Below are 16,457 nucleotides of genomic sequence, written 5' to 3'. Positions count from 1 at the left end.
CACAATAAGTATGGACCATTCTACCGTTTTTAGGCTGTCAGTTCTCTCAATGTTCAGTCCTGTAAATGTTTTAAAATGAGGCTCCCCTAATCTCCCTAGCCCAAAAAGCCTCTGACTGCACTGCATCCCTGATGGAACAATTACCTTTAAAAACAAACAAACTGGTGGTGTGTGCCAGTCCCAGAGAGAAGGGGGGGGGGGGGTCTCTGTGGTCTTACAAAACAGAGATGTACAATGACTGCTGAGAGGCTAGTGTTGGGTTGTCACGCATTCACCACAAACGGTGGGAAAGGAAAACAGAACAAACTCCATCTGTATGAAGAACGAGGCCAAACAGTTTGTGGTGGAGATCAGAGAGGGTGAAAATAATGTTGTTCAGTAAAATAAAATACACATAAGAAAACAGTATGCCTTAATAAAAAAAAACATCTCTTTCCTGGGAGTAGGTAGAGTAGGTATCTAGTAATACAGGCAGGTAGGTTGAACAGGTTGAAGTTATCTTATACAATCTCACCCTGCTTCAGCGCTACTGAAGGCTAGAATACTTTTCGTTACATAGTACAGGGCTCCCGAGTGGCGCAAGACACTGCATCTCAGTGCAAGAGGTGTCACTGCAGTACCTGGTTCGAATCCAGGCTGCATCACATTTGGCCGTGATTGGGAGTCCCAATGGGCGGTGCACATTTGGCCCAGCGTCGTCCGGGTTTGGGCAGGGTAGACCGTCATTGTAAATAAGAATTTGTTCTTAACTGACTTGCCTAGTTAAATAAAAAACAGGAAGGCCAAGCTAGATAAATCAGTTGTGAGTTACACACAATACTGTGTAAGGAGAGATATGCTATCTATCATTTGGATAAATTGACTGACTCAATGATTTATACACTGTGCTGCACTGTGCAATCATAGAGATATTTCTGAACTGAGCATGGTCCAATGTAAATCATGTGGGCAACCTGACACTGCAGGTTATTACTATCACAGCGAAGAGTTTACATGACGTAACAGCAATGTACAGTAAAATAATGTATTATAAGTACAGCACACAGCCATGACATTGATGAAATACACTGGTGTGAACTTTGACATTCCTCCTTTTGGTGGGTCTATAGTGTATATCTAACCAGGAAAAACCAACAGTTTTGCACTCTTGTTGACATCTCAGTCAACTTCATATTGAACAGGAGCAAAAATAACTTTTTAGAATCACATTTCCCCAGATCTGCATCCCGACCCTATGATACTCGCTACACAATGGACATCATTCTCTTTCCCCACTGTTATCCTGATCTGATTTATGTGATTAGAGTTCTACCCCATAACAAGGCCAGTGTGAGAAACCATCACAAGACCAGGAAGCAGCTCCTCCGGTCGGCCCCTGCTCTCCCCTGCAGGAGGCTCTGGACCTAATTAGGCATCTTAGAGTAATTAAACTAAACAGAGCTTTCACGCTCCACTCCTCTCATTCATCACGCTCTACTCAAGCACAGAGCCATCCTACTGTACTGTATGTACAGAGGCAGAGAGAGCAGCACTACAGCCTTAGTGGAGGAAGTAGACCAGTGACCAGTAGCTTGACTTAACTTACTGAGAGTTTAAATGCTTGACTCTTGCACAACACATCATGTCCTCTTATATGATTTACAGGGCTTCATAGGTTAATGTTAAGGTGAACATGTGTCTTTTTGGACTATTCCGAATTAAAGAGCCTCTGCTTTAACAATACAGAGTTTAGCCTGGGGATAGGGAAGAAGTTAATATATGCTTGAGTCACCGAGGATGATGTAATATGAAACAACATCCCATGCTGCTGTTGACTTTGGGATTGAGCAGTATAGGATATAACAGATATAAGAGAGGGGGGGGGGACTAACTTCAATCCCCTTTCCTAAATCCCCTTATTTCAGAGCCATGAATCCAAGGTGCATGGTATTGTCTTTTAACATCTGCATATCGACACGATCTTGACCTGAGCGGAAGAGTTAAGTGACTGACTAAATCGCTTCCTCAAAAGATGATGACAAGTTTTGAGTAATGTACATTGTTTCTGGGTAGCATCATCGTAAAGGTGATTTCACGGTGAATGGTATTACTTGGCAAACAGTAATATACTGTAATGTAGAGCAGACTGCAAGACACCTTTCTACTTACCGATGACAATGAGGGTATAGTTGATATTAACGCTGCCGAAGCCATTGGTGGCTTTGCAGATGTAGGTTCCAGCATCCTCGGCCTCTACCTCCTTGATCTTCAGGCCCAGGCGGAGGATGCGGAAGCGGATCCAGCCGCTGTGGATGTTGCGGCCGTCCTTGGTCCACATGATGAGGGGTGGAGGGTCTCCCTCCACAGAGCATGGTAGCTTGATGGAACTCCCCAGGCGCACTGGCTGTCTGTGGGCCACCCTCTCAGACACCCACGGAGGACCTGGAGCAACACACACAAATTGAGTTGAACCATATGTATGTTCAACAACAGTCTTCATTTAATCTAGACATATAATACAGACTACATTGATATACATCAATAAACCCCATAGTACTGTAACTCATCTCTAATTTGAACTGATTTGATACCAATTGATCTCTGACTTGGGCTGGATTGAATTAAGCAAAAACCCTTGAATGCTTTTTGGGAAGATGTGGGGGCTTATTCATTACCCCTTCTTTCGTCTGATTACGAGAGATGTTGAAACCAGATTGTAATAATTGGACTAGCCTTGTCATCCATTACAGACAGAGTTGGAGGCTCTGGCTCTGGTTGTGTGTAGCGTGCGGGAGATCAAAGCGCAACGGAGAGGGCAGGGCCACTGTGGGGTGGACAGCAGCCCCGCTCCCTGCTCCTAATTGGCTCAGGTTGGCCTCCTCTGATCTGGTGAAGTGGAGCTGGCTCAGACAACCTGTGATAGTCAAGTTACGTAGGAAGCCTGCACAAGTCACTGAGACAGCTTAAAGCAGCAGTAGTGCTGAACCGGATAACAACATAACAGAGAGAAACTGAGCACAGTGAAACAACAGAAATTAGCAGATGAGCAGGGTAAACAATGTGGAGAATGCAACGTAATTTAACAAAACAGTTACTGCTCTTAAAATTAGCACTTGGCATCGTCTGTCTTTCAATACAAATTGTCAGTCTGGTAGCAGTAAAACCTTTGGGAAGGCAGAATAAACAAGACCTCTCTCAACACACACTTAGTCACATTCCAACAGTGCATTTCACACATATGGTAAACAAGCAGTTCATTACAGAGATGGGGGTGTATAGGGAAGGGGGCTGCAGAATACTCCATCTGGGCCTTTATTGGTCACGTTGCTAACAGATGTGGCTGAACTCAACAGCAGGTAAAGGATCTGGAACCCTGGGGGTAGTAACCCTTGGGGGAGGTGGACTTCAGGGTCTGTTCATTGTAATGGTAACAGACCTCTCACAAGTTGTGTGTACCATTTTTTAAAACTGCATTATCAACACACTAATCTACTAGACTGCATAACGTGGACAGTCAAAGGGTGAGTGTACGCTATCCTTTCACTCCACTCTGACTGCTCCATGAGAAGGTGAACCCTATGCTATGTTAAATCCGTCTTACACACACACGCACAGACATACCCCCAGATACGCACGTGGAGTGCACAGGCTCTGCCGTCCTCTTTGGCCTACCTGTTCTGCAGCATGCACAGGAAATTGTAAGTGTCACTGTTTACGTCTGTGGGGAGAACGTGACCACAGTCTTTTTCGGGTTTTCAGCCGGCCCATATCTCACTCCTCTGCTACCATGAGAGTAGAACAGAGGGACTCAGTGTTCACTCCTCCTCAACAAACTATCTGCTCAGAACCACAGAGAGAGTGAGTGAGAGGTCACCGCACATGGAGGAAATACCCCCTGCCCAGTCTGAGTCTCAGCTTCACTAATTCATAAAGCTAATGAGTGTTTATCTAATGCAATCAACTGCTTCTAAATGTGCAATGACAACAGAGAAGCGACCTTCTACCACAGATTAAATAAACTACTAACTAATTTCTATCAACTAACCAGGCCTTTGGCAAACTGTCAAAATGCACTAATTCAGCATTATCAGAACAAAGCCTTAGGGGTCAAGTTTTTCTAACCCCACATTCTCTTTCTTCTGTATCATGAGAATGATCTTTTGGAGAAATGTTATTTTCAAAGAGCGCATTGTTTATGCAAGAAGAAGAAAAGAGTATTTCTTTAGTGTTGTTAAAGAACTGAAAACTCACAAACACTTTTTTTGCCCCCCGAAAAAACACTTTGGCTTAATAAACTAGAAGAGGGCTTGGCAGCCACATCAAGTGCGTGGAATGTTCAACAAATGATTTCCTCCCTCCGTCTCTCCTCTTTAAAAGCCTTTTGATGTGCTTTGAAAAACAAGACATGAAGAGGTGCTGAAAGTCAAGGCCACCGTCTGAATAACGTAATAAGTGTTTGTGCGGTATGAATGACCACCATCCTCTCCTCAACAGAAATACTTCTCCTCTATCTCAAGGACAGGTTCTGTTACAATTGTAACTGAAATGAAGCCTCAGATGAAATGCTTAGAGACAGAGACCCTCCCTATGAAGTAAATACTCAATAGGTCCATTGCAGTGACATCAGTTTGTAACTCTGTTACACACTTAGATTCAGTTTGTTCTTTTACATGATCTATGACACACCGCATACTTCAATCTACTCTAACAAAGTCTGTTCATGTCAGTGGAGGAACTCTGTTACTAAACAGTGGGATGACAAATGGAACTCTGTTACTAAACAGTGGGATGACAAATGGAACTCTGTTACTCAACAGTGGGATGACAAATGGAACTCTGTTACTAAACAGTGGGATGACAAATGGAACTCTGTTACTAAACAGTGGGATGACAAATGGAACTCTGTTACTAAACAGTGGGATGACAAATGGAACTCTGTTACTCAACAGTGGGATGATGAACTCTGTTAAAACAGTGGAACAAATGGAACTCTGTTACTAAACAGTGGGATGACAAATGGAACTCTGTTACTCAACAGTGGGAACTCTGTTACTAAACAGTGGGATGACAAATGGAACTCTGTTACTAAACAGTGGGATGACAAATGGAACTCTGTTACTAAACAGTGGGATGACAAATGGAACTCTGTTACTAAACAGTGGGATGACAAATGGAACTCTGTTACTAAACAGTGGGATGACAAATGGAACTCTGTTACTCAACAGTGGGATGACAAATGGAACTCTGTTACTAAACAGTGGGATGACAAATGGAACTCTGTTACTCAACAGTGGGATGACAAATGGAACTCTGTTACTAAACAGTGGGATGACAACAGTGGGATGACAAATGGAACTCTGTTACTCAACAGTGGGATGACAAATGGAACTCTGTTACTCAACAGTGGGATGACAAATGGAACTCTGTTACTCAACAGTGGGATGACAAATGGAACTCTGTTACTCAACAGTGGGATGACAAATGGAACTCTGTTACTCAACAGTGGGATGACAAATGGAACTCTGTTACTCAACAGTGGGATGACAAATGGAACACTCAACAGTGGGATGACAAATGGAACTCTGTTACTCAACAGTGGGATGACAAATGGAACTCTGTTACTCAACAGTGGGATGACAAATGGAACTCTGTTACTCAACAGTGGGATGACAAATGGAACTCTGGAAGATTTACATCAAACGGGTCAGCACTTGAGTGTTTACACAACTGGTTTGCGTTATTAGTGTCCCTGTAAATGGAAAGCGATACATATGACCGCATGCATGAGCTTTCCCGTGTTGCTGTAATGGTGAAGGGCCTTATTTTAGCCGGGCTCTGCGTTAAAATGGAATAATTCATGGTGAGCAAGAGGAGGTCTGCCGACTCACAGAATTAGCTCTGTTTTTCTTTGCTCAATTTGGTGATGGATTATTTTAAGAGAAAAGGGCACATTAAACAAGAGGCATTCTTGTGATTCAGGCTAAATATATCTCTGGTTTTATTAACCGTTTGGAGGGGTTAAGCAACTGTTGATTCAACACGAGGACAAAGCTAGAGAGAAACAGAGCAGGGAATCAGAGAATGAGAAAGGAAGAGGGGAACACACAAGCAGACTGTAGTAGGCTGCCAGGCTTCAGTGATGTTCAGATGGGCTGGCAGCTCTTCCCTCCTTTCTGTTTTCTTCTTCAAAACACCTGCGGATTTGTAATGATGTGTACATGCATTTTTTCCTCTCTACGAGTGCTTTGGTCTGTCTCGTCATCACAAACAGGTCAATAAAGGAATGACTCCATTGCTGACAGACATTAGAATAGAGAACACCTGGGTCTCAAGAAACCGCACTCGGTGATGCATGCAATACAGTAAACAACACACTTACAGAGCATTCGGAAAGTATTCTAACCCCTTTTTCCACATTTTGTTACGTTACAGCCTTATTCTAAAATGTATTAAATTGTTTTTTTCCTTCATCAATCTACACACAATACCCCATATTGACAAAGCAAAAATAGTTTTTTAAAACGTTTTTGCTAATTGATAATACATTTAAAAAATGAAATATCACATTTACTTAAGTTTTCAGACCCTTAACTCAGTACTTTGTTGTAGGTCCTTTGACAGTGATTACAGCCTTCACACTACAAGCTTGGCACACTTGTATTTGGGGAGTTTCTCCCATTGTTCTCTGCAGATCCTCTCAAGCTCTATCAGGTTGGATGGGGAGCAATGCTGCACAGGTCTCTCCAGAGATGTTTGATTCGGTTCAAGTCCAGGCTCTGACTGCAATACTCAAGGACATTCAGAAACTTGTCCCAAAGCCACTCCTGCATTATCTTGGCTGTGTGCTTAGGGTCATTGTCCTGTTGGAAGGTGAACCTTAGCCACAGTCTGAGGTCCTGAGTGCACTTGAGCAGGTTTTCATCAAGGATCTCTCTGTACTTTGCTCCGTTCATCTTTGCATTGATCCTGACTAGTCTCCCAGTCCCTGCCACTGAAAAACACCCCCACAGCATGCTGCCACCACCATGCTTCACCGTAGAGACTGTGCCAGGTTTCCTCCAGTCGTGACGCTTGTCATTCAGGCCAAAGAGTTCAATCTTGGATTCATCAGACCAGAGAATCTTGTTTCTCATGGTCTGAGAGTTCTTTTAGTGCCTTTTGGCAAAATCCACGAGGGCTGTCATATATTTGCCTTTTACTGAGGAATGGCTTCTGTCTGGCCACTCTAACCCAAAGGCCTGAGATGGTTGTCCTTCTGGAAGGTTCTCCCATCTCCAAAGAGGAACTCTACAGCTCTGTCAGAGTGACCATCGGGTTCTTGGTTACCTCCCTGACCCATGCCCTTCTCTCCTCATTGCTCAGTTTGGCCAAGTGGCCAGCTCTAGGAAGAATCTCAGTGATTACAAACTTCTTTCATTTATGAATGAGGGACGCCACTGTGTTCTGGGGGACCTTCAATGCTGCAAAAGATGTTGGTACCCTTCCCCAGATCTGTGCCTGGAAACAATCCTGTCTCTGAGCTCTACGGACATTTCCTTCAACCTCATGGCTTGTTTTTTGTTCTGACATGCACTGTCAACTGTGGGACCTTATATAGACAGGTGTGTGCCTTTCCAAATCATGTCCAATCAATTTCATTTACCACAGGTGGACTCCAATCAAGTTGTAAAAACATCTCAAGGATGATCAATGGAAACAGGATGCACCTGAGCAAAATTTCAAGTCTCATAGCAAAGGGTCTGAATACTTATGTAAATAAGGTATTTCTGTCTTAATTATTTTATATATTTGCAAACAATTCTAAAAAACAGTTTTTGCTTTGTCATTATAGGGTATTGTGTGTAAATTGCTGAGGTAGGCAGTAACGTAACAAAATGTGGAAAAAGTTAAGGGGTCTGAATACTTTCCGAAGGCAATGTAGGTCTTAGTCGTACCACACTAACACCATGGCTACACAGGTCACACGTGTGCATGCGCCATCGTGCGCATGTTGATTTTGTCTATCCCCGTCATAGACTTAGACATTGCATCAGTGTATCTGTCCCATTATGGTGTTTGTGAGAGCACGGGCAGCACAATTGAGGCCATCTCCATTTAGAAGTAGTCCATTTTCTTCTTCTACTAGAAGGATATTGTTGGCAAACAAACTGAAAGGGTGCCTATAATATGGTGATTTTTATCAAAATAAGTAGTGAGTCACAAACAAAAGAGGTGTTGTGCAAATACAGAATGCAACTTCCAAATAAAAACCAGTCTGTAAATATGCCCATATAGTTTCACATATAGTTTCACACTATATGTCATGATCCAAAAGCAAATGAGTCACAAAATAGGATTTACAAATTAACGCAATACAGTTTTTTTTACTGGTTAACACAGCATATTTTACAAACATATTTTTTACTTTGCAAACACAACAGTGGTCAAATATGTTTTCGTGAATATGACTGATTAACTCTTGTGACCTGCATCTTACATATTTATGACTTCTATTACATTTGTGAGTTGACTCCACATATTTGTGAGTTGCATTTTACAGATCAGTCGTGTAATATACAGAATCTAGACTAGGACATTTTCAGTTCTCATAAAAATAAATATATTACAATAACTTTTGAAAATGCATCTGTTTTGGTATCCTAGCTTCCTTTCTTCTTTTCATATCTTAATTCCCTCCTTTCCTAGACTGCTTTCCTTGATCCCTTTTGCATCCTTTCCTCCCCTTCTTTGCTTTCCTAGCTCTCTTTCTTCCTATCCTCCGCCGCTCTAACCACTAGGCTACCCTGCCGCCCTAACATAACAGTAGCAGCAAATCAGGGGCCCTATGGTAGTGTCCACCCTAAGATTGGAAGGGTGGAGGTTCGATCCCTGGTCGAGTCATACCAAACAAAGACTTTTGATCTGATGCCTGGCTTTTTGGCACTCAGCATTAAAGGGGAAGTTCACCAATTTGTACATGTAGATTTGTTTTCACTCTTTCTGTGATTGTAAAACCTTCTTTAAAAAAATATTTTGTTTAATTATAGGGAAAATTGGTAGACACGTTTTGCTGAGTGATCACTTGCCATTGTCTACAATGCATTAAAGCATGTAAAAAATAAAATGCTCCAAAACTCTCCCATTCTGAATGTTTTTTTCTTCCACTGAAGTTAGAGAAAGAAAGGAAACAAGGAAATGAAGACAGCTAAGAAATTAGGAATGAAAAGAAAAGAAAGGGACGAAGGAAATGTTGAAATAAAGCTACAAAGGGTCCTAGAAAAGGAGGAGAGGAAAGATAGGAAAAGATAGGCGGAAAGGAAAGGTTAGGAGGAAAGAGAGCTAGAAAAGCAAAGGAGGGGAGGGGAGGAAAAGAAGGAAAAGGATCAAGGAAGGGAAGCTAGGAAAGAAGGAAAGGAGGAAAGGGAAGCAATGATGATATAGATGTTCTTCTTCTTTGTTTTTATGTTTTATTATCTCTCTGCTATAGTGTGTTCAACCATGTTGTATCTTGCCTAGCCATCTTGTCTCAAGAGGACCACAATGGAAATAAGTCCCAGATGTTGTGTGTTATCCTTGATGATTTTACTCACTTATTTTTGAAAATGGTCAAATTAATAAACTAAACAACAACAAAAATAGTAAAGGAATTGTCACGCCTTGGTCATTGTATTTTGTGTTTTTGTTATATGTTTGGGTAGGCCAGGGTGTGACATGGGTTTATACGTTGTTTTCGTATTGGGGTTTGTTATTATTTGGGATCGCGGCTGATTAGGGGTGTTGTATAGGCTTGGCTGCCTGAGGCGATTCTCAATCAGAGTCAGGTGATTCTCGTTGTCTCTGATTGGGAACCGTATTTAGGGAGCCATAGTTTCGCTTTGTATTTCGTGGGTGATTGTTCCTGTCTTTGTGTAATGTTCACCAGATAGGCTGTAATAGTTTCACGTTCCGTTTGTTGTTTTTGTCTTTCAGTTATTTCATGTACCGCATTTCATTCATTAAAGTCATGAGTAACCAACACGCTGCATTTCGGTCCGACTCTCTTCCTTCAACAGACGAACGCCGTTACAGAATCACCCACCACAATCGGACCGAGCAGCGTGTAAACTGGCAGCAGCGAAGAGAGGACGGTATGGACAGCAGAGGCATGGAGTATACGACGTGGGAAGAAATCGACAGGTGGGCAGCCGACCCAGAGAGAGTGCAGGCGCCCGCCTGGGATTCGCTTCAGCAGTGCGAAGAGGGCTATAGGCGAATGGAGTCAATAAAAAAGAGAAGGCGGCGCAGAGCGAAAACCGAAAGTCACCCCAAAAAAATTAGGGGGGGGGCTCAGGGAGAGTATGGCTGAGTCAGGAGATAGACCTGAGCCAACTCTCCTTGTTTATCGTGAGGAGCCAAGGAGGAGACCAGAACCAGAGCCAGTGTTAGAGGTGAGCGAAGCAGAGACTGTGAAGGAGTTAATGGAGAAAGTGGAGTGGAGAGTAATGAGGGAGTTGCTAGCTTGGTGCCATAGATACGATATTCGTCTGACAGATCGTGTCGGGATTTGATAGCACCTGAGTTAGCGCTCTATACTCAACCTGAGGTGCGTGTTAGTCGGCTGGTGAAGTTGGTGCCAGCCTCACGCACCAGGCCTCCTGTGCACATCCCTAGCCTTGCACGTCCTGTGCCCACACTGCTCTCAAGATCTCCTGTACGCTTTCACGGTCTAGCTCATCCTGTGCCACCTCCACACTCCAGTCCTCCGGTGGCAGCTCCCCGCACCAGGCTTCCTGTGCGTGTCCTCAATCCAGTACCACCAGTTCCAGCACCACGCACCAGGCCTTCAGTGCGCCTCGCCTGTTCAGCGCAGCCAGAGCTTTTCTCCTCTCCTGCGCTGTCGGAGTCTCCCGCCTGTTTAGCGCAGCCAGAGCCTGTCTCCTCTCCTGCGCTGCCGGAGTCTCCAGTCTGCCCAGCGCCGCCAGTGCTCCCAGTCTGCCCAGTGCCGCCAGTCTGGCCAGTCTGGCCAGTGCTCCCAGTCTGCCCAGCACCACCAGTCTGCCCAGCACCGCCAGTCTGCCCAGCGCCGCCAGTGCTCCCAGTCTGCCCAGCGCCGCCAGTGCTTCCAGTCTGCCCAGCACCGCCAGTGCTCCCAGTCTGCCCAGCGCCGCCAGTGCTCCCAGTCTGCCCAGCGCCGCCAGTGCTCCCAGTCTGCCCAGCGCCGCCAGTGCTCCCAGTCTGCCCAGCGCCGCCAGTGCCAGTCAGCCAGGATCTGCCAGTCTGCAGAGAGCTGTCAGCCTGCATGGAGCAGTCAGAGCTGTCAGTCTGCATGAAGCAGCCAGATCTATCAGTCTGTAAGAAGCAGCCAGAGCTGTCAGTCTGCATAGAGCAGCTAGATCCGCCAGTCAGCCATGATCTTCTAGATCTGCCAGACAACCAGTCTCTTCCAGATCTGCCAGACAACCAGTCTCTTCCAGATCTGCCAGACAACCAGTCTCTTCCAGATCTGCCAGACAACCAGTCTCTTCCAGATCTGCCAGTCAACCAGAATCTTCCAGTTCCGCCAGCCAGCCAGGATTTACCGGAGCCTACTACCTGCCTGAGCTTCATCTCAGTACTGGGCTTCTTCTCAGTACTGGGCTTCTTCTCAGTACTGGGCTTCCTCTCAGTACTGGGCTTCCTCTCAGTACTGGGCTTCCCCTCAGTCCCGGGCTGCCCCTCAGTCCCGGGCTGCTTCTGTCCCGAGATGCTCCTCTGTCCCGAGCTGCCCCTCTGTCCTGAGCTGCCCCTCTGTCCCGAGCTGCCCCTCTGTCCCGAGCTGCCCCTCTGTCCCGAGCTGCCCCTCTGTCCCGAGCTGCCCCTCTGTCCCGAGCTGTCCCTCTGTCCCGAGCTGTCCCTCAGTCCAGTGGGGATCTGGGTGAGGACTATTAGGCCATGGTCGGCGGAGAGGGTGGATTATCCCAGGACTCGAAGGGGAGGAACAAGGACATTAATGGAGTGGGGTCCACGTCCCGAGCCGGAACCGCCACCATGGACAGACGCCCACCCGGACCCTCCCTATGCTTTTGAGGTGCGTCCGGGAGTCTGCACCTTAGGGGTGGGGGGTTCTGTCACGCCTTGGTCATTGTATTTTGTGTTTTTGTTATATGTTTGGGTAGGCCAGGGTGTGACATGGGTTTAAATGTTGTTTTCGTATTGGGGTTTGTTATTATTTGGGATCGAGGCTGATTAGGGGTGTTGTATAGGCTTGGCTGCCTGAGGCGATTCTCAATCAGAGTCAGGTGATTCTCGTTGTCTCTGATTGGGAACCGTATTTAGGGAGCCATAGTTTCGCTTTGTATTTTGTGGGTGATTGTTCCTGTCTTTGTGTAGTGTTCACCAGATAGGCTGTAATAGTTTCACGTTCCGTTTGTTGTTTTTGTCTTTCAGTTATTTCATGTACCGCATTTCATTCATTAAAGTCATGAGTAACCAACACGCTGCATTTCGGTCCGACTCTCTTCCTTCAACAGACGAACGCCATTACAGGAATAGAGGAGAGGAAGCCAGAGAAGGAAAGGGAGCAAGTAAAGGATGAGAGGAAAGGAAGCTCGGAAGGAAAGGGAGTAAGGAATGGATGAAAGGAAGCTAGGCTAGAAGGAAAGGTAAGGGAGTTAGAAAAGGAGAGCTAGGAAAGAGAGCTAGGAAACCAAGACTGGGAGGAAAGGAAGCAAAAGGCATCAAGGAAACCAAGCTAGGAAAGGAGGGAATACCAAAACAGATGCATTTCTAAAATGTACTGTAATATATTAATTCACATCTTATTTTTTGGAGAACTGAGTATGTCCTAATCTAGATTATGTATATTAAATCTGCACAAGCTGATCTGTAAAATGCAACTCACAAAATAATCGAGACAGTGTTTCCATTAGGAAAATGTGGCGCCAGACAACGTAACGGGGGAACATTTAATTTACTGGTCATTTAAGAAATCTACTGGACACATATGCATTGGCGGTAACACTTTACTTGACACCCAGCGTCATAACACGTTATGACAGTCATAAACATTTCATAATATGTTATAACAGCTGACATAACATGTTGTAACCAGTTATAATATGGTCATAACACTGTCATGACATTGTGTTATTTCATGGCTGGTAATGGCACCTACGTAAGGGTTAAAAAAAACTACCACAGTAGTTATTTTATGGCTGGTTATGACACCTAGCCTACATAACAGTGTCGAAACCCACAGAACCTACCACACAAGGCATGTACGTGATAGGCCTATCTGGCCTATAATGGTCATAATGCTTCTTGACAGTGCCATAAAGTGTATATTCTACAAGTAATGAATAAATGGGGTAAAAAAAACATTATTGTAAAGAATTAATTACAACAATGAACCATTTAAGAAACAAACTTCCAAATAAAAGGAAACTTCTCGGCAGGGAAACCAAACAAATTTGAATAAAAGTGGGGTTTGACACGCTTATGTAGGTGTCATAATCAGCCATAAACTAATGCAAAAATGTCACAACAAGTGTAAATGTATGACAGTGTTTTGACCATATTATGACAGGTTATGACAGTCAGCTGTATGACCATATCATAATGTGTTATGACACTGGGTGTGTCAAGTAAAGTGTTACCCATTAGGTGTGTAACTCATTAGGGCGTCCTCCCGCGGTCCACAGAATGACAGAAAGCACATTTGGATTATGGTAATTAATCTTAATCAAACATGCAACTCCTGTAATGAAGCAGTCAATAAAATTTCATTTTCAAACATTTGCCCAAATTGAAATTCGTGGGAAAAAGGGATAACACCATTCTAAACAGCGCACCTGATGCAAGCAGTATATGAAAGAGATTCAAATATCCTTTAGAAATTTAGAGAGAGGGTGAATCTAAAGATGCAACAACTAGGATGGGTTGCTAATATGACTAGGATTTTGCACTTGGCTTCTGGACCACGAAAGAAAGTTGATATGAAAACCAGCAGAACAGAAGAAAAAATGGCACATGAGAAAGTCTTCCATAGGCAGCGCGTGTGGCAAAGGCCCTAGCGGATTATTGAGTTGCGACTGTCGGTGAAAAACATCTCAAATATGTGTGACGATAATGTGTCTTGAGTATCATTTAAAATGTTGAGACAATTAGAAGGGGAGGGGGTGTGTGGTGAAGATAGTATATAGGCGCGTCTCTCTCCAGAATGCTTGTGCTCAGCTCTCCAGAATCCACTCAGATGTCTCCCGACAATTCTCCCGTTTTCATTGTTTCATGTGAATTGTTTTCCCTTTGATTGTTTCTTTTGATCAATTCCCAGTGATGTATGTCACCAGCAGTAAATGTACCGTCAATCCCCGTAATTTGGTTACATTAATTTCTGTTAATGCATTGTATTACTAATTAGGCCTACAGTCATTTAACATTCTCATTCTTGGAGTGGAAACATTGTTCACAACCTGCTACACTTGTGAGAAACAAATATTGATTTATATCATAACCATCATTTACCAATTGTCGATTTGTTCATTGTCTTTTATTAGGAGTGCTCCATGTGAGCAATGAGCATGGGTCTGGTTGTTAATGTTAATGTTGAGCGAAGGCACGGTCCTGAGCATTAATAGAAGTAGCCATATCCGCCGGGAGCACCCCGTTGAAAAACAATTCCACAAAAGTAGCGCACAGGGCCTTTACTAGTATTATCAAAGTGATTTGACATCTGTAGCACGAGCAACAACAAAAAATCCAGCATCTGCTTTGGCAAAGAAGGTAGTTGTATAATTAAGAACACAGTACAGTATCTTGAAGGATTCAATAGTTGGAATTGTAAGAGTTGTTGCCCTGTCCCGTTCTCTGCTATTGTCATTCTAATGAATCCAGAAAGAACAAAACCCCGTCTTCAAACATTTACATCAAAGGTGAAAAGTTATGAGCAAAGACACAAAACATCCACATCAAATTAATTGTTTCATGACCAAGCAACCACTTTTTGTGCAGTCTTAATTTACCATCCTTACAAACAACTTAATGTAAATGTACATTACTATATTGTACATAGGCTGGTCATCTAGGTTTGTACCTGTAGACTTTCCATCAGCATAAAAAACAACAACACACAATACAGTAATTTAGTACATTGAGACATCAAGTAGTTTGTGAGGATGTGATGTGTCTCAGTTGGCAGAGTATGGAGCTTGTAATGCTAGGCTTGTGGGTTCGAATCCCACAGGCGACCAGTACAGAACAAGTATGAACATGTAGGTTGTTCTGGATAAGACAGGAAACTCTGAGGGCCTGAAATAGGCTAGTTGACACAATGTTACAAGTTCGCTAGAGACAGCTTCATGCCAGATCCAGTTGATTGATTAGATCAAATGTTGCATTTCACAAGTGATAGCTTAAGTCAAGACAGATAGAAAGGGAGGCAGACAGGCTGAGTAGAGAGATGCATATGATTGATAGGGCTATTTTAATTAGTTGACAACGGAAGTTTTATAGGCCAACGGCTGCATTGGTAAATGATCATGGTGTATCAATGTTTCCATATGGCAGAAGCTGGTGCTCTCACATTAGTTGAATTTTTAACTTTCATATTTGTATCATTTTAATTCATATTTTTATGATTAACCACGTGACAATGATTTTGAGAAATGAAAACATTATTATTTAAATGAAACTGTTCCACAAAAATGCACATATGTAAATCAAATACTAGGATACATTGTAGACTACAGCATGCTTCCCCAAACTTGAAACTCGTGTGCTGCCTGTTTAGTTTTATAAAATAATTGCCTCCAACTTTCTATGGTCTTATTTTCAAGCAAGGTAAGACATGCTTCATTCAGGCTTCAAACAATCAAGTATATTTTCAAATAACCTACTGCCTCCAGCACACTTTGTAAAGTGGTGGGTGATGGCTGATAGCACTGGTTTTTCTCACGGTCAATTTGGCCAGCAATAATTTTATTTATCTGCTTTTCATCTTTTTATGGGTAACCCTGACCAATGCCACTCACAAACATGTGGAGCAACTCACAAATGTAAAGCAAGTCACAAATGTGTAAAATGCAGGTCACAAACGTAATCTGTGGAATCACAAATGTTGTTATATCCACAAAAAGATATTTGACCACTGTTGTGTTTACAAAGTAAGAAATATGTTTGTAAAATGTGCTGTGTTAAACAGAAAAAAACAGTCTTTCATTTATTTGCTAATCATTTGTTTTTGTTAAAGATTACTCATTTGTTTTTGGATCATGATGTATGTTTGTGAAACTATATAAGCAACAAAACCGAAGTGAGCAGAACTATGGGGCAAAACAGACTGGTTAATTTAAGATTTTTGAAAACATGTCAACTATATTTAATCTCTGAATGTTTATTGAAAACATAAATACATTTGCACAAATGAGCTCTTGTTGTCTCTCAAATACATCATTACAGTTGTTGGTTCACTAGATAACGAATTGTAGACATATTAGCGTAGACATGACATGAGTCAAAACCCCTCAAAACAAGACATGGTATCA

At 43.2% G+C, this 16,457-nt stretch overlaps 1 protein-coding gene across 1 annotated transcript in view; it reads right to left on the bottom strand.

The window, feature by feature from the left end:
- LOC124001163 (fibroblast growth factor receptor-like 1) overlaps window positions 1–16,457 on the bottom strand; it is a 65,092-nt gene that overhangs the window by 27,705 nt on the left and 20,930 nt on the right. Inside the window, exon 3 of the mRNA XM_046307763.1 lies at window positions 2,149–2,421. Within this exon, the coding sequence (XP_046163719.1) occupies window positions 2,149–2,421 (273 nt within the window). The remainder of the gene's footprint in view (window positions 1–2,148; window positions 2,422–16,457) is intronic.

Source organism: Oncorhynchus gorbuscha, linkage group LG17 (genome assembly GCF_021184085.1).
Source record: "Oncorhynchus gorbuscha isolate QuinsamMale2020 ecotype Even-year linkage group LG17, OgorEven_v1.0, whole genome shotgun sequence".
NCBI classification, from domain to species: Eukaryota; Metazoa; Chordata; class Actinopteri; order Salmoniformes; family Salmonidae; genus Oncorhynchus; species Oncorhynchus gorbuscha.
Note: the sequence above shows the minus strand (reverse complement) of the source record. Positions and strands in the feature narration are given on the sequence as shown.